The sequence below is a fragment of the Coloeus monedula genome (assembly GCF_965178545.1).
Source record: "Coloeus monedula genome assembly, chromosome: 1".
NCBI classification, from domain to species: Eukaryota; Metazoa; Chordata; class Aves; order Passeriformes; family Corvidae; genus Coloeus; species Coloeus monedula.
The window spans coordinates 71,096,650-71,115,617 of record NC_138781.1 but is presented as its reverse complement, the minus strand read 5'-3'; the positions used below and the strand labels follow the sequence as shown (position 1 = coordinate 71,115,617).

The following is an 18,968-nucleotide window of genomic DNA, read 5'->3' as shown; positions in this document are numbered from 1 at the left end:
ACAAGTCATGGGAATTAACTAAGGAATTCAATTATCCTTTGTCATTTGAGAAAGAAATTCAACTAAGTTTTTAAATCCAAGCAGGTTAAAATCCTTACTTTGCTTCTGATTTTAGACAGAATTAAAAGGTTAAAATGTGAGAACTCCACGTAGAAACTACAGCAAATCTGACTGAGATCATCAGTTAATATAAAGTAAATGGTTCTGAAATGGAAGAAGACTTAAAATTTACCTAGAAAAGACAACTAATCTTTTTAAGTTTTAAAATGGTCCAACTGAATTTTAAAATATTTATTTTAATATATATATATACGGGGGTAAGTCTTGAGAATACATGAGACATTTCAACCAAAAGGGTGCAGTTTCCAGAAATTTTAGGAACCTAAGAACTTACACTTTGAATAAAGGTATCTTCTGCCACTGACAGAGCTCTGCTAGTGCAAAACCGCAATGAAACTTGCATTTTCAGTACGATATCTGAAGGCACTCCACCAAGAACTCAGAACTTCTATGGAATGCTTATTGTAGGAAAAACCAAGCATTTTCTTAAACTCTAAAATGTAATATATCCTTACCTGTCAAGTTGAAGTTTGGTGCAACTGTGCTGTCAGCTAAAGTAAACCATATTAATCCTAGACTCATACATAGGGCAGCAGACACATCTACAATATTGTAACGTTTTCCTACAAAATACAAACAGCAAGAACGGACCGTTAGCACTCAGAATTTCATGTTTATCCTGTTTAACAGACTAGAAGGCAAAGGAAACACAATGTCATTCTTTTACTTAAACAGAAGACCATTTAATGTTTTGATCTTTCACAACCGGACTTAGTTTCTCCTACAACCGGTGTTCCTGCCATGGCAGAGGACCCTATGGGAACTCCTTTCCCTAATGGGAAATATCTGATTCTTGTGGTCAGCTTTGGTTTGACTCCTACTAACACAAAGCACATCCTCCCTGACAAAGCATTCTCTTAACTTCAGGACCACTTAGATGTTTTCTTAATACTCTTCCCTCATACAAGACATTTTGGCTGCCTTCACCTATCAGAAAAAAAGCAATTCCAAACACTAACAGACAACTTTGGCACTCAGAGAACCCTACACTGTCTTACAGGTTGTGGAGGGGAATGGAAAAAGAAAGTAAGGACATGAAAAAGCAGGACTTAGTATATCTTGTTTGAAATAACATATTCCTTGCTCAGAAGCTGAACTTTGAACATGAACTTCCAAGGGAACTGTTTTGAACTGGATTTTTTAAACAATATTAAAAAATAAATAGCTTCTGAGACTATAACACTAAAACAACACAATAAAAAAGTTTCACAAAGCTTTAAGAAAATACCAGTCACTTTGCATTAAAATGATAAAAAATTACTCCTAATAAAAGGTAAATACTGTGCAGGCATGTGTATATATAAAGTTGTAATCTCCTCTGAAAATTCAGCTGTTTTTCAACCAGAAGACCAGAATTACCTACAGAGGCAGAAATACAGCATTCTATATTTTGTTCCATAACACTTGTCCATGTAAAGCTTTAGTGACTGAATTTTTGTGTATGGAACAAATAAACTTTTATAAAATACTTAAGGCTTCTAAATCCAGGAATACTGGAGTATATTTATTCACATAACTATAACCTTTATCTGTTTTTCTCCAGATTACATTTTCTTTTCTGGGAATATGAACTATGACTTTAGGACTAGCCAAAGACATGAAAAATCAGGTGTATTGCTGATTAAATATTCAATCAAAATTTAGGAACTGATCTTCTCAAACAAGAGTAGGAATTTTATCAACAAATCATGGTTGGATTTTTTTTTTCCCATTTCAAGTTTTCCATTTCAATATTGAAATGTTTCATTTATAAAGGGATTTATTTTAGAAAACAAACTTACTTTTCTTAAAAATTAAGAAAGCTTGTGTAAAAATAAAGTTTTGCAACTGATATGTAGAATGTTTTTCCCCATATTTTCTGTTGATCTAATCATATTTGTACATTTTCTCAGAAGATGCTTCAGAAATTCCCATTTTTCTTCCTATAGGAAAAATTCTACCAGTGGAATTTTAAAAAGTACAGGATTCTATATACGACTCCCTCCCAAAGAAACAGTAATAAAAACATCTAATAGCAAGACTAACACTTACCTTGTATAAAAACCCCACCTATCATAACTGGAATCAGCTTACAGCACTTGAAGATGACTTGAGTAGGGTAATTCAGATATCCTAAAGAGGTATTTGACAAACCCATAGTTCCCACTGTCAAAAATGCTATTATCATGTAGGTTTTGCCAGGAATTCTACAAAACATAAACATACAAACCTTTGTATTACAGATTCATCTAGAGGAGATTTAGCTTGGAAATTGAGGTAAAGAAATACTTTTGTAATACAACTTCAACATCTTTCTCACTGAATGTCACTCTTTAGAAATTTAAAAATGCACATAAATGTCTGATTTCATATTTCACTTCTTTCAATTACTCCAAATACACAGCACAAATACAAGACAATAAAAACTTTATGGCTCATGAAGTATTCAAGCAGTAATTCTTTAACCTCCTTCTGAGAAGGTATGTTATTTACACAAGAATCAAGACCAAGGTTTCAGGTAATTTGTCAAAGGAAACACGGAAGATTGGTATACCAAGATATCCTGGATCTTAGTTCTGTCACAGGTCACTGTGACAACTTCTTTGGTGAAGTTTTCACACGAACCTTGACATTTTTAAAATTAAGAAAGTTAAAAAAGTACCATTGTTTTATGAAACAACAAAACTAAGGGAGCAGTGATTCAGATACCATGAAGAGAGGGGCTCGTTGAACATTTTCAGATGTTTTGTTCACAACTTGATGAAATTAACACCTGACAACAGATGATCCAACAGTAACTTTTGTGCTCACTTTGTGATTTTTTACAGTTATTGCTGCGCATATGTTCGACTATTTTTCATGCCTACTCAGAACCACGCTAAGAACATAAGGAGCTGTCTTGCTGTAATTCTGTCTTATCTGTAACTCATTATGTGGTGTACACATGCTCTGAGGCATGCAAGAAAAATTTAAAGGTTAAGAAACATAGATTACTGCATGTCTACAAGGTGACTAAGTTATAGAAGATAAAATGTAAAAGGTATTTCAGACCTACATTTCCAACAAAACTCACTTGAAGGGTCATGCTCTGTAAGCATCACCAACTAGTAATAAAAACCTGTAAATACTAGTAACAGAACACCCCAAAGGTAACTGTGCAATATTACCTGATGCATCTCAAAAAGTCAGGTAACTCGAAATATAAGCTGTCAGTGTTTAAAATAAAAGGAATAATTTATCGAAGTTGTGTTGTTTGGCTAAAATAATTTTATAATCTAAAACCAGTATATGCAAAATCATCCAAGGCTGACATCAGGTAAGGAAAACTAGTTATGTTCAACTAGAATATAAGGCAATTTTAAAATTCATGACACCATGACAGCCTCTATTCCAGTTTCCAGAGTGCCTCAATATACACTTTGCAGAGGTTATAGATGGGTAGGAAGCTGCAGAATGGCTACATTGAGTCAGAAAATATCTCTTTTCCACAAATAGGAGATCAAAAATCTCCTTGGTCAACTGCATAGACAACAGAACAGTTTTGTGGCAGTGTTATGAGTGCTGTCTCAAATAAAAACCACAAAACTTTAGCACATCCTTTGGAACAAATCCACTCAGCCACACGGCAAGCAGAGAGCAGACCTCTGACACTCCCCAAGATGCACAGCATGTTAGAGGAACCCCTTGGTGAGGAGGTGGCAATATCTGAGGAAAATGGCTTCAGGTGCTGTGAAGTGCATTGGCTCTATTCTAGATGTGATAATCCCAAGCAACACATACATGAGTCAGTCTCTATCATCCAGCTTAAGGATACAATATGTTCTGTAAGTGGGACAAAGTGACAGCAGAGTCAATAAAATCACTTACAGGTCTGAAATCTAAGTGGGTACTTCTAAAACATTCTCTACATCACTCAGAAATTCCTTTATTTTATCTATGGAACTGCTAGCAATGCCTCACAGTACTCACATTCAAAAAGCAGAAGTTAAATTTACCATAAGTATCAAATACTTCTAATTTCATGGACAGTGGGTAAAATGCTTGGAAAAACACATACCTTCTTCTTTTGTCCTGAATCAACTGCAATTCTATTAGTCCAAAAATGGAATAAAATCCGAATTGCACTAAAGTGAGGTACCAACCAAAAGGTTTAAAACCTTCCACTGAAAATATCAATTCCTATAAAAACAAAAACCCACCAAAGTCATGTACATACACCAAAATATTAAATGGACAAAAAAAAAAATCAACAGACCTTTTTCCTTCATGTACATGCAAATCTAGCCTTTGCAGACGCTGGTTATTAACTATAATTTATCTGCCATAAGTAACTTGCAAAGTATTGAAAAAGAAAAGACCATTTAGGTTCTCCAAAATGAAAGAAGAAAATTTACTGTTGTTGTAAACACACTGAAATTAATGGATCAATTCATCAGGGGAATACATTTGATCCATTAGTAATTAACTCAAATTAGAGATGGCTTCCTGTCTGCTTTTTTGCTGGTTTTCAGTTCACTTACTTCAGTAGACCGTTTTAATTCAGATTTTATAAATATCTCAGGATACACTTAATACAAATTTTATCTGACAAACATCCTTACTGATAATTTTCAGCTCTTGGGAATGCACATCTAATATTTTGAGTGCCTGCATTAAATAGCACTTGTGAGTTCATGAATTTGCTCGCTGTAGGAACATTTTAAACCAGAGCAATTTGTTAAGGAAGAATACATACACTGCATAAAGACTTATGTAGGTCAGTTATAGAAACAAAAGGGTACCTAGCATTTTCCTTTTTGAAATTCTGCTTTTAATCACTGATAATGTTGTCTAAGTCTTTGGAGTAACTTTACGTTAAAAAACTTCTCAGCTGCTTTTGAAAACTGCATTGGAAACATGATTTTTAATTATCAAGTTTTTAAATCACTGCTTTATTGAGAACACTCAGTGAACTTATAACTGAGAAAAGGGAACAGAAATGTAGTTGCTGAAGATAAAAGAGAAAAGATTAGCAGAACAGTAAATGTTTAACTGAAATGGCATAAACATTATGCCTCTGTTTAACAAACAGTACATGTTTCAGCTATGTCCTGAGAGCAAAGAGAAAAATAAATGTACAGCATTCATGGAACAACTTAGGGAGATCTAAAGGTTTCATCATCAATGAAGACCTTGCTATATCTTGCACACAGAAGTAAAAGATCAAGTTATGAAAGTCAAAGTGATCTAAACTTTGCAGGCACATGAACTATAATGGAAACTTAGATTATACATTACTTGCTGTTCTTGAATACTAAAAGGCTGACTTTGCCATAAATATCTAGTTTAAACATCTATACATATTAAAATACACATTATATTGTTATGCTATTGAAAAAGAAAAGGGGTAGGAGGAATTGGACCAAGACACAAGTTCATAGCATTTACCTGTAAATATCCATAGATTAGATAAAACATAAAAACTCCAGAAACACAGATGAAAAATTGAGTAGGTTTGCTAAATTTGCTGAGATTCATGCCAAGAACTACAACATCATCTACTGATTTGATATGGGGAGACATAGCTTGAGATTTGGAAGGTACACTGATGGAAATGTATTTTCTTGATGAAGTGAATTTCAGATCCATGGCTCCTGGTTCGCTGCATTCGGTGCTATTGTTGTCTTCTGTCTGCTTTTCTCTTTCTGTGTGGTTTTTGTCTGAAAGCTGAAAGAAATGCTAAAGTCAGACAGGAGATAGTATACAGCCTTCCAACAACAACAATAAATGAATGTGACACTTATGGGAAAATATAAAGGTTTCAGAGTTTTGTTGAATCGTTTTTATTCATATATTTTACTTATTTTTTCTGATGTCCAAAGTTAGTACCAGTTAACTTTGCGAACACCAAAGTTAACACCAGAGGCCATCAACACTTTATGAAAGCACTTTTGGTTCATGTGGGAAGTAGAATTGCTACACTCTACAAAGCAAACAAACCAATGAATCAACCCCAAAACATCAGCAATAGAAAAGCAGCTTGATTTTGTCAACAGCTCTAACTAGTCCAATCCATGTACTCAGAGGAGTGACTGGGAGAGAAGTGATCTCCATGATAAACTCACAGTGAAAGAACTGGTTTTGAAGCACTGTGGTTCTGCCTACTTTGCTTCATCTTCACAGCAAAATACACCAGACTAGTCCACAACATGGGAAACCTTGCTAAAACTACAGATTTGAGCCAATGACCAGTTACAGGCATGAAGTGGAAGAAGTTATCCCCTCATCTTCACAATTATTCACTATTTCTTGCATACTTTTGCAGAAAAGAACATGGAGATGGAAAGAAGCAGGCTGAGAAGCCAGTCTCAAAAATCAGACTGTTTATCTGATGAGGTCTATGATATGGCAATCTCTTTAATATTCATCACATGCAGCTATTTCTACATGCAACAGAAAACAAAACTGGATGACTCAAGCCTAGAGAAGGAATTTAGCAGCTTAGTAGACTGAGATGCAATTAATTCTGTTCTCCAGCTCAGCAGACAGTAAATATGATGTTTGAGGGGTTTTTTTTAAGATAAAACACACTGGTCAGACAATTGTCCCAAGACTTTTAAGTGTAGGTCAATATCAAGTTCAGTGAGCAGTCAGTAATTAAACTCTGTCTCAGCTGTTTAGTGGTTTGTTTTTCCCAGCTCAATAATAATGCACCTCATCACACATGTATAAAAAATGCTTTCCCCATTGTTTTTAAATGGAAAATGTCCTAGTGTATTAACACTAGATCATGCAGTAAATGTAGTCTGCAAGAACACTGGCAATTTACTATACAATACTTGAAATTACAAGTTCAGCTGACAAATGAAGGTTTAGTATGAAGTTTGCAATGTGCTTATGTTTCCTTTTTTCATATGATCTACTATCAGGTTGGTACAAGACTCCTACTAGAGTTCTGATAGAACATCTTGGGGAGCTGAAAAGGAGTTTAGGTACCATAATTACTTGTGCTTAAATTCATAGCTCTTCAGCTGAAGATCAAAAGTGAGAGGTAGAAAGTTTACCCCTGTGGATTTTTAGCTAATTCCAACATGAAGTGACCATAAAAAAAAAAAAAAAAAAAAGTTTTAGACTATTTTTAGTAAAACCAGAAAAGCACTAATGTCAGACAATGAGGCATGAGTGAGCCTTCACATACAGTATCATACAGTTCTGATCACCCTCAAAGAAAAATTGAAATAACAATGGCAAAAAAAGGGCTATGAGGATGAAGAAACAGGTTGCCCATTTTAGGAGCTGAAATAAGATTAAAGCATAACCTGTCTAGCATAACAAAACCCCAATGAAAAGAAAGTAGACCTGCTTTCAATAAAAATACGGAGTACCACTAAGGAGAAAAAAATAGTTCTAATTTTAAAGATAGAAGAATGAGAGCAAGTGGGTATGAAGTGATCATGAACAAATTTACCCTTTCCATCTCTAGACTATCTGTATTCTAGAGCAGCCTAAAAATGAAAGAACGAACAACTGAACAGTTTTTTTCAAGGTGAAGCTTATAAAAGCCATTGTGCACAGCTGTTGAGATTGGGCATGATAAAGAGCAGTCCTCTTTAATCCCGTGTTTATAGCATCCCACCACTAAGCTGCCTGCAAAAGATGCTTGGTGACTTGATCACTAAACCCAGGATATGAACTATTACTCTCCCCAAAAGAATTGCATGCAAAGTCAGGACTTCCAAGTTCAAGCCCAAAGATTAAATCAGCGTGAAGGAAAATCAATGTAGTTTGGAACCTCTCCCTTGGTGGCATCTCAGCTGAACTTGTATTTTTGTCGATGCCTGTTCAGATCTCTCCTGTCCAGTGAATGCTTCCTCTTACATGCACCCAGCATTTGTTAATGTCACAGTTTCTCGGTGGAACAAGTACTGCAGGAGCAATCTTGAGTCTCATTTTTCAGCTAAGTGGAAACAGTATGACATATGCTCAGAAGAAGACATGGCCACGTACTGTCATGGGTGCTTCAAAAGTCCAAAACCTGAGAGTTTTAGTGATTGCTGAGAGAGCTTGCATAGCATCAAAGCCTTTTCTCCTTCTCCCTCTGCCCACCCCTGCAGTGAACAGACTGGGGTGTGGGCTGCAGGCTGGGAGGGGGCACAACCTGACAGATGACCTGAACTAACCAGAGATACTCCATGAAGTGCCATGGACAGCAACAAAAAGTAAGGGGGGGTAGGGGGAGTTCAGTGAGGTTAGCCAGCTTTTGCTCAGGAACTGGGTGGACATTGATCTACCTGTGGGAGAGGTGATCATCTTTACATCACCTGTTTTGGTGTGCTTCTCTTTTTCCATTTCTTCTCCACTTCTTAAATAATTTTTATCTTGACCCACAAATTTTCTTTTTTACTCTTCCTTTCCTCTTCCCCAATCCCTCTGGGGGTAGTGAGGAAAGTGAGCAAGCGGCTGTGTAGTGCTGAGCTGCCTACCGGCATTAAACCACACAATTAACGTAATCTTCAATTTTCAACTATTTCTATGCAAAGTATTTCCTCAGGAACACCATCAGATTTTACAATCTGTCCATTTAATTTTTTGCAGATTACCAAATCTCTCATGAAAGTAGTAAGGAACAACACTGATTACTCCAGACACACCCACGACCACCCATAAACCTATGATACATGGTAATTGCTTTTCTCTACATCCTTCAAGGAACATTATGTAACAGCTGAAGAAACTGCACATGTATGTATACATTTGAAACAGTCTCCTCCAAGTAATTTCACTAGCAACAGTGACAGAACTCTTCTGAAATTCCCTGTGACTTCTCAAACTGCTATTTTTTTAAGTATGAAAACTGCTATTCCTCCTCCTCATCAAAATCTCTCAAGAAACTAATTCACCTCTTGAATGAACATACCGCAAAAATCTGTTTGATGAAGAGTTAAGAGCTGTCCTGATTTGTGTAAAATACCCATTTCCCTCTTTTCTTTTTCCTCCTATGTGTAAAAGTGTAAACAACACATTCTTTAGATCAAAGATTTCCTGTTTCTTCCCCTTTAAAGAAAAGTCCCTTGCAGATCAGTACTTTAACCTACTACACAAAACAGTGATCACATCAAGGAGAAACAAATGAACAAGTGAGGACAAAAGCAAAATTTCTTTGGTCTCCAAAAAGTTAACGACTTGTACTAAGCATGGAAAAAACATCATGAAGGAGCTTGAGCCTTGGTTGGCCAAGGGTTTTTAACACTGACGAACATCTGTTAAACCCATAATTTTGGTAGAAACCAGCATCTTAGTGCACTCAGAAAAACTGTTCGTCTGAGACACACAAGGCAAGCTCCACGTTGGCCTTGGCCATGATCCTCTGGAGATATGCCAGAAATGCTTGGTGGCAGGACAGCAGCTGGCACCACAACAGGGATGCGTCAGGAAAAGTCCATCTGTGGGAAACCTGAGCAGGTACTTCGCTTGACGGTACCTGGGTCCTGCCCCGGAGGCAAAAAAGGGAAGGGGCATAGGGTTCAGCATGATCCCTGAGACTTCCTTCCTGCCCACTCGCCTGCGCCAGGTGTGTCCCTTCCCGAGCACCTGGCAGCTGTCCCGGGCAGGGCTGGCACGGAGGCTTTCCCCCCAGCTGCCACAGGCCGCCATTCCCCGCCCTTCCCCCGGGAAAGGGAACGCCTCGCTGCCCACGGGCCTCGCGGGACGCCGCCTCCTCGGGCCGGCCGAAACCCTCCCGACACTCAGTGCCAGCCTCCCTCCGCTCCAGATCCTGCCCCCGACGCCCCTCACCGCCGTGCCCATGGCCCCTGGATGCCGGGCGACGCTTCCCACGAAGCGACCCCGCCTCCTTCCAGCTCGCCCCCCGTCCCTGAGGGCGGGAGGAAAGGAGGGAGGAGCTGCCCCGCCCCCGTACCTGTCCGGCGGGCGAGGAGGGGCACGGCGGCTCCAGCCAGCCGCCCGCCGCCAGCGCGTCCCGCCCGCCCGCCGGGATCGCTCCCTCCTGCGGCCCCGCGCCGGCGGAAGTGGCGACCGCGATGCGCCAGGGGTCGGCGCGAGCAGCGAGCGCATCGAGACGGCGCCGCTCGCTCGCTCGGCGTTCCGCAAGCCGGCCTGAGGCGGGCGGAGACGGCGCCCTCCAGCCGCGAGCGTTGTGGGCGGGGCCTCGGTGCCAAGGACCGCCCCCCGCGCGTGAGGGCCGGGGCCGGGGCCGGGGCCGGGGCCGGGGTCGGGGTCGGGGCCGGGGCCGGGGCCGGGGCCGGGGTGTCGGGTCACCGCTGCCCGCTCCCGGTTCCCGGCCGCCAGAGGCTTCCCCGTGTGTCTCTGAGGGAGACCGGGGAGATCACAGAATCACAGAATCGTTAGGGTTGGAAGGGACCTCTGGAGATCAGCCAGTCCAACCCCCTTGACGAGGCAGGCTGACCTAGAGCAGGTGACACAGGAACACGTCCAGGAAGGTTTTAAATGTCTCCCGAGAGGGAGACGTCATGACCTCCCTGGGCAGCCTGTTCCAGTGCTCTGCCACCCTCAGTGTAAAGTTCTTTCCCGTGATGAGGTGGAACTTTTTGTGTCCCTGTCACTGAGCACCACTGAAAAGAGTCGGGCACCATCCTCATGGCACCCACCCTTGAGATATATATATACATTAATGAGAGCGCCTCTCAGTCTTCTCCAGACTAAACAGGCCTAGCTCCCGCAGTTTCTCCTCATAAGAAGGATACTCCAGACCCCAAATCATCTTTGTGACCCTGTGCTGAACCCTTTCCAGGAGCTCCATGTCTCTCTTGTACTCAGGAGCCCAGAACTGGACACAGCACTCCAGATGTGGCCTCACCAGGGCCAAGCAGAGGGGGGGATCACCTCCTTCCACCTGCTGGACACACTCTTCCCAGTGCACCCCAGGGTACCATTGGTCCTGCTGGCCAATAACTCCGCTGTGCCCTGCCCCGCCGGAGAGCATCCGGGACGTGGGGAAGGAGCCCAGGGTGGCAGGAACACCGGGAGGGGCCGAGGAGCTCCTCGCCTGCCTGCGCTCCCCGCAGCTGCCAGGGGGAGCGACAGGGACACGTGTGGGGGTGTCACCTCCCCGCCCAGGTGAGCTTTGGTCAGGCGCTGCTTTAGGTCCGCAGCGACTGGGACTGCCTTAATACTCTGGAAAAGCCTCCTGGAGAAGGCGATCGTGTTTCACAACACGGTGACACCAAGACTGTTTGGAATCCTGAAAAAGTTTTTTCCCGATGCTTGATTGATGCTCTGTTGTTCTGATGTGAGCAGTGAATCACCCACCCAAAGCTGCTACTTTCATTAGGAAAAAAAAGGCAAACATGTGTTTAGAGGGAGGTGTTCTTGTGATCATTCCGCATGAGGCTGCAGGAAGGAAATAATAAAAGTATTTAATAATGACAAGCGAAAAGGTAAATGAGAGCAATAACAGCAGAATGCATAGAGCATAATGGCCAAAGGAATCAGGTAAAGAACTTAGAAGAAAGGTAGCTAAAGGCATTTTGAGGAAAATGTGCAAATTAGATGTAGCTTGAAAATACATAAAATCCATTTATTACTCATATCAGTCTATAAAATGACCGTGCTGTGTTTTCTGTAATTATGTGCAGAGGTATTTAACATTTTACATAATCACTACAGGACAATAGACATGTATTTAAGACATTCAAGCTTTTATGTTTACAGTGCTTTAAAAGTTTTCTTTATCCAGTGTTAGTGTAGTAAATCAGTGTGTATTATAAATAGCAACAAGTGCTCCAGCATTTAAAATTGTATTTTTAAAGGGTATTTATTAAGTGACAAACACCAAAAAGAAAATGTGCACTACAGGGTTACCTAAAAACAAACAAATAAAATTTGAAACCTTTTAGCAACTAGCTGTTTCTAAAAAATGGGATTAGTGATTATTGAGAAAAATACTTGCAACCGTCTTCTTGTGAAGTTCCAGTGCTTCTTGGTTTGAGTTTCCTTTACCTGGATTAAAGGATTTCACATTTAGCAAACAATTGTGCTTTTTTTGCAACAGTATGGATGGTGCTCTTCACTGTCTCTGTGAGAGAAGTAACTACCTCAGTAACTCAAGTAAATATATTCAAAGTTGCACATGATCAGCTGGGATTTTCTAGCTTCCTGTAAATACATTCTCTAGGTATATCACCTGTAATAAACTTCACTGTTACAGATATTAAGTGGAGTGATTACACAGGAAGTTCCACCTGAATATCAGGGAGAAGTTCTTTTAAGTATGCTTGACTGAGCACTGGTACAGATTGCCCAGAGAGGTTGTGGATTCTTCCTCACTGGAGATATTCAAAAGACATCTGGACACAATCCTGAGTAATGTGCTCTAGGGGACCCTGCTTGAACACTGATTGGACTAGATGACCTCCAGTGGTCCCTTCTAAACTTACCCGTTCTGTGCTTCTCTGAGGGGCCCTTACTGACTCAGTGGAAGCAGGCAGATAGCAGATATCAGGCAGAAAAATAAAACTGCACCACTAAATTGGATTGAGTAAATAACCTGTAGCTTGCAACAGGAAGGAACCTGGATATGTAAGGCCCTTGCTTAGGAAGACTGTTGAGGAGAAACACACCAGCAGATGTGATCGGATATTCCCTAATATCTGAGACTTGTTGATATCCTACTGTAGTCTTTTTTAGTTCAGAAATGTAGAAATTAGGCTGCTTGATTCTAGGAGGTCTCTTGCCTGTTGTTAAAGAGCATGTATTTTGCTGCTTGTGATGTATTTTCTATTTCTATTATCTGTATTCCATCATTCCAACTGGAAAGTGGCATGTGTGCTGGAGAATGTTCTCTTTAAATAAAGCAGAGAGAGGATGTTTATTATTGATCTCACAGATGCTTCTGCTGTCTGCAATATGAACACGTATGGATTACTGGTAAAGCTGGAAAGCAAATTACATTTTCTTTTATCGTTTGTAAAAATGAAGTTAGGGCTTATGAAAGGTACTGGATTCAGGCTCTGGGGACCTAGCTTCTCTGTTTATCCAGGAAATAGATGTTGTACATCACAAGCAGAGGCAGTGGAAGTATTAAAGATCTCAAAAGTTCTCACACTCCCTGTCTGCCTTCTTGGTCAAATCAAGGTACCAATAGGAAAGTTTAGTCTCTGCACAAACTTAATCCCGTTTTTTTCTCCAGTAAGGTACACAGTAATGCTGTTGGCTGTAGCTTTATTAACCAGAGCTTTTGTTCACAACAGTCTAATTTAGAAATGCCAGCTCCATCATAGGCTTTGTTGCCTTTGTTGTCTAACCTAGATTATTTTCACGCCCTTTCAACATGAGCATTTCTAATTTTTCAGCAGTGAAATGGTACTCCTGTACCCATGTCCCATACAGCAGGTTGGGAATTAACCAGAACAAAGGTGTTAGGCACTTATTTGTGGAAGGGAACACAAATATCGAATATTTATAATAGATGCACATCTTGCATTTTGCTGATGGGCTATGGACAGTAATATCTTTGTGGTATAAGGTCTGTTGCTATTAAGAATTTAAAGGAGTAAAATATATTTCCTGTGTGTGGCAAAATTACCCCATACGGGTATGTTTCCCCAAGAAATGTGTGTAGGTATACCGTGAGTGGCACAAGTATCCACGAACATTTTCATCCGGGCGATAAATAAAATGAAGCTAATGAAGCAGAACAATGAGGGGGGGTTGTTATATTTCAGCATGAAAGGCAAATTAATACCAATTTCAAATGCTTGAGCCCACCTCTCAGAGATGTGTGTTATTTGTATAAATATTTTTAGAATCTTCTACGTTGACTAAATCAGGGCATAAGCAAATGAGGATGCAGTTTGTGAGTCTTGATACAGCTAAAGCCAACGTAATTTGCTGGTTTATCATCTTTATCAAAAATGGTGGGGAATTACATGCAAAGTGGCCAATTTGTCTGTGAATTTTGTTTTAGGGTTTGCATTTGAGACAGTTAAGTATTACACCAAAGAAAGTATTTTGCTTAGATGAAAGTGCATTTTGGCTGTCATAACTGATCTTCTGCTGCATTAGTGGGAGTTAGGTAAACATAGAAGCTTGATTGAGAAAAAGAAGAGCAGCTGTTTACTTCTGTAGCATGGGGAAAAAGGGGGAAACCAATAGTTCTCTTCTCCTGTTGACAGATATAATGATATTCCTGATAATTTAATACAGTAACATTTTTCTGCCAGCTTTGTACAGGTTTTGATTGCTGTTACTCCGAGACACAGTAGAATGAGAACAAAATAAATAAGACGCACACAGAAGAAAGACTCGATGGACTTTTTGCTAGGAATATTTTTAAAATTGGAATTAGCGCCCATCAAAACTGAGGATGGCTAGTTAAGTATCACAATATCAATGCAATTAAAAATCCATATGTTTTAATATATATGTTATTAAAATGTGTATGTTGTTTGGGATTCTGTAATAAATGTTTTCTGAATACTTTCCTATAATTTTCTCTACTTAAATTCCGGCTGCAATGATTTTTCTTAGCCTAATTTTAAGAAATCGTTTCTAAGGTATTCCTTGTATGACTCCACTTTACTGCCTCAGAACCTAAATTGTGGCTTTAACAGTAACAAAAAGCTCTATGATTATAGAATACGGAGTTTGAAACGTGTGATACATCACTTCATATTCAAGGGAAAGCTATTGTATCTAGAATTATAAAGTCAAATTAAGGTTCTGCCTTCTGACATTACAAAGTACTGTAATACTGATTTTTAAATTTTTAAATTGTACTTAAAACATGGAACGTAGGGCCAGACAGATAATCTATCACATGTTGATAACAGTTTAGATACAACTTAATTATTTCTGCCTCGTCACTGGTGCATACAAATACTAGTACTTAGAAATGCAAACAGTAAGTAATTTTTTCAAAGAGTGGACGTCCAGATGTATATTCTACAACTTGGTTAGAATAACAATGTAGCCAATTTTGCAGTCATAACTGGTTGATATCAGAAAAATTGTGCTTAAACCAGGATGCCTTCAAATTATTTTGTACTTTGTGACTGGAGGTGTTTAAAGTAGCTTTACCAGTCAGTTTAGGTCACAAGCAGCCTTCTTGAGAATAACTTCTTTTTATTCATATACAGTTGTGAGCAGGCTTATGACTTCATATTGACAGCATTACACTGACGACCCTCCAGAGCATGGGAGTAAAAGTGGTCTCACTTGTGCCTGCAGGTCTTGTGTTACACTGGGGACAATGGCAGAATAACTACTAGTGAGGCAGGTTGATTGATAGAACCTTTTCTATAAAAAATTTCTCACTGTCCTATTGCATGATTTTTGAAATAATTTAGGGCTTTCTAGAGTGTAAATAATAGAGTATGTTGTGGCTGTGCAAAGTTTGAATTCAGGCCCTGCTTCTGAGAAGTGAAGGTGTGATGGATGTTTTTTGTTGAAGTGTAAGATTTGGAACGTTTGCTGAGTAAAGAGGAAACTGTTTATATGTCCCAGAGATATGCAATGTGTGTTTTGATAAATGTTGAGGGATATCTGGGCATGAGAAGTAACCTAAGGACAAGTATTAGGTCAGATCAAAGGTCTGTTTAGTCATTCTCTGTGATGGAGTCTAGGGACCTGAGGATATGTTAAGTAGTCCCTCTCTCAGCATAGCCCCTGGCTTGTGCTAGTAACTTGTGTGGAGGTTGTGTATAGATTGTTTAATAGCCTCTAGTAGACATTTCCTCCTACACTTTGTCTATTGCTTTGAAGTCATTTAAGTTTTTGGCCTCTGTAATGTTCAGTTAGGGAGCTTTAATGGGTTATCAGTCTGGATGAATCTAGGACTGAACAGTACTGTGAAGGTCATGGAATTGATAAGTGAAGTTACCACAGAATGGTTTGGGTTGGAAGAGACCTTAAAGATCATCTAGTTCCAATTACCCTGCCATGTCAGGGACACACTTTCACTTGACCAGGTTGCTCAAAGCCCCATCCAGTTTGGCCTTGAATGCTTCCACAACTTCTCTGGGCAATGTGTTCCAGTGACTCATAAAAGTAAACAATCACAGTAAAGAATTTCTTTCTGATATCTAATCTAAACCTACCCTTCTTCAGTTTAAAGCCATTCTCCCTTGTCTTGTCACTACATGCCCTTGTAAAAAGTCCCTCTCCAGCTCCCCTGCAGGCCCCCTTTAGGTACTGGAAGGCTGCCCTAAGGCGTCTTCGGAGCCTTCTGTTCTCCAGGCTGAGCAACCCCAGCGCTCTCAGCCTGTCTTCATAGGAGAGGTTCTCCAGCCCTCTGATAGTCTTCATGACCCTGCTCTGGACTTGCTCCAACAGGTCTGTGTCCTGCTTATGTTGTGGACCCCAGAGCTGGGCATAGCACTCCAGGTGGGGTTGTACATGACTGGAGTAGAGCGGCAGAATCACCTCCCTTGACCTTCTGGTCACACTTCTTTTGATGTAGCCCAGTTTATGACTGGCTTTCTGGAAAGCTTGCTGAGCATGTGCTCAATCCCACTGTCTGTGTCACCAAAGAAAATGTTAAACAGTGACAGTCCCAATGCTGACCCTTAAGGAATGCCCCTCATCACTGGTCTCCACCTGGACGTTGAGCCATTGATTGCAATTGTTTGAGTGCAACCATCCATCCAGTTCCTTATCCATTGAGCAGCCCACCCATCAAATCCGTCTCTCTCCAGTTTAGAGGCAATGGCATAGCATGGGACAGCATCAAATGCTTTGTACAGGTAGATGGCTTCAATTGCTTTTCCCTCAATCGCCAGCACTGTAACCCCATTATAGAAGGTCAGCAGATTTGTCAGGCATGATTTGCTGTATTGAAGCCATGCTGGCTGTCACGAATAGCCTCCTCACTTTCCATGTGGCTTAGTATAATTTCCAAGAGGATCTGTTCCATGATCTTGCTGGGCACAGAGGTGAGACTAACCAGCCTGTATGTCCCCAGGTCTTCCTTTTTTTTCCTTTTGAAAATGTGGGCTATATTTCTGCTTTTCCAGTAAGTGGGAACATCATCATATTGCCATGACTCCTTAAATATGATGCACAGGGGCATAGCCACTTTCTCTACCACTATACGTATGCATTATATGGTATTTCGAGGTAAATAAACTTGGAAGTTGGTATTTGGCAAGAAGAGTATGTTCCTGGAAAACAAAGCAAACAGGTTTTTTGGTGTCGAGTAGATAGTGGAAAGGAAAGATTGATATTTCTGAGAAGAAGAAGAATATGGAGGTCTATTTTATACTTCTGATTGGTAACTTTAGGGAGAGAATAAGTTTGGACAGGCTTGGCTGGAGAATGACACTTTTAGATAATCATCAAAATATTTTATATTGAATCGAAATTAATTTGAAACAAAACTCCCGAGTTTCTGAAGTTCATTCTTCATTACATCTTAATTCCTCTTAAAAAAGGATTGAAGTAATTTTTACACTACATTGGTTTCTCCTGAATTAGCTTATAATATAAGTTAATAATTGATGTCAAAGAAGTGTGTGTACTTTGCTGATGTGCTAGAAAATAAAATCAGCTGGGAATTAGCCACAGTTGAAGTTAAAAGCAATATACTTTATTTATTACTAAAGACATGGTGTAATAAATAATGGATTTTATATGTATTCTCAAATTTTCTGAAGGCAAGATTATGAAAAACCTCTGTAGCATAATGTAAACTGAAGTAACTAACGTGTTATGCATGGGAAGGTATTGAAATGAATTTTTACATGACTTGTTTTGTACTCATGGGTGTTTTTATGATATTTTATAGTGTCTTAGGAGTATCTTTTAAAACTAAAGCAGCACTCCTCTGAAGTAGTTTTGTTACTGCTTTATTGGCATTGGAACTGGTATGCTACAAGGCACGATGATATGCTCACATTTATATAGACTCCAGTGTCTAAGGTAAGAAGGGAATGCAGATCTCCCTCTTGTGTTAACTCTTCCTGGTGTTTTACAAGGGCTGAGAGCTTGTCCTCTGTGTGCTGAACCATTTTAAGAGTAAGTTCCGTTGAGGTATCCTAATGTCTACCCTGCAGTTTTCTGAGAATGAATCCATATGACACACTACAGCAAAGAATGACCAGTGAAACTGTTTGCCATTGACCCTATTTCTCCCTGCTCCAAATCAACATGAAATTACATCATCCACGTGTGAAAAGACTGCAGAGAAATTATCAGAGGAGCCAGAGAGTCGATGACAAAGATATTCTCTACCTGTCATTGGATTTATTCTCTTTTGGACTGACATGTGTCAGGTACAACTTCCTCTGGTCTCTTTGTTGAGAAATGTGGTTCAAATTTGGCAACATTCAAGTGTTTAAAGCTGTCATAGCCAGACACTTCTGTAAGGGCCAGGTTCACCCTCTGGCATCTTCCTTGCTAAAAAGTTAAATTCTGGGTTGGTTTGTAGCATTTGTCGTCATTGGGAATGTTTTCTGTTACAAATGCCCTAGAGGACCTCTAAATATTTTATTTCCATTGTATTTTACTTTTAGAGCAATTTTTAAAAAATTGTTTCATAATAAGTGTCTTCTTTGCCCATTAGTAGTAATGTCTCCTAATTAAGCTTCAATCTTTTTTATTACTACGATAACATCTAGATTCTTACAGCAAGACAGAGCTTGAGCTGTGCTCAAATTTGTATAAACTTACAACAAATAAGCCTCTCTAACTAGGGGAGTTTATAATATGGAATAACTTAGGAAAAAAATAGAAATAGATACAAATTCATATGATGCACATTCCATGTGGTGTAGTGCACCCTCTGCATGGTTGCTTTTTATTTGGCATCTCCTGCTGTGCGTGGAGAGAATGCAATAATTCCTGGAACTCCTCTGTCTTTTTGAAGCTTGATGTTTATCTGCATTATTGGTGCTATGTTGATTTCTTTTTATTAG

At 39.7% G+C, this 18,968-nt stretch overlaps 1 protein-coding gene across 2 annotated transcripts in view; it reads right to left on the bottom strand.

Annotated features, from left to right (window-relative positions):
• Positions 1-10,094, bottom strand: part of SLC35B3 (solute carrier family 35 member B3) — a 42,613-nt gene extending 32,519 nt beyond the window's left edge. For both annotated transcript variants that reach the window (XM_082281518.1, XM_082281517.1), the window contains exons 1-5: positions 9,998-10,094; positions 5,527-5,805; positions 4,157-4,278; positions 2,152-2,306; positions 576-683 (exon numbers count right to left, since the gene is read on the bottom strand). In XM_082281518.1, coding sequence (XP_082137644.1) covers positions 576-683; positions 2,152-2,306; positions 4,157-4,278; positions 5,527-5,727 — 586 coding nt within the window. In that variant the 5' untranslated portion in view covers positions 5,728-5,805; positions 9,998-10,094. The remainder of the gene's footprint in view (positions 1-575; positions 684-2,151; positions 2,307-4,156; positions 4,279-5,526; positions 5,806-9,997) is intronic.
• Positions 10,095-18,968: the final 8,874 nt, after the last annotated feature.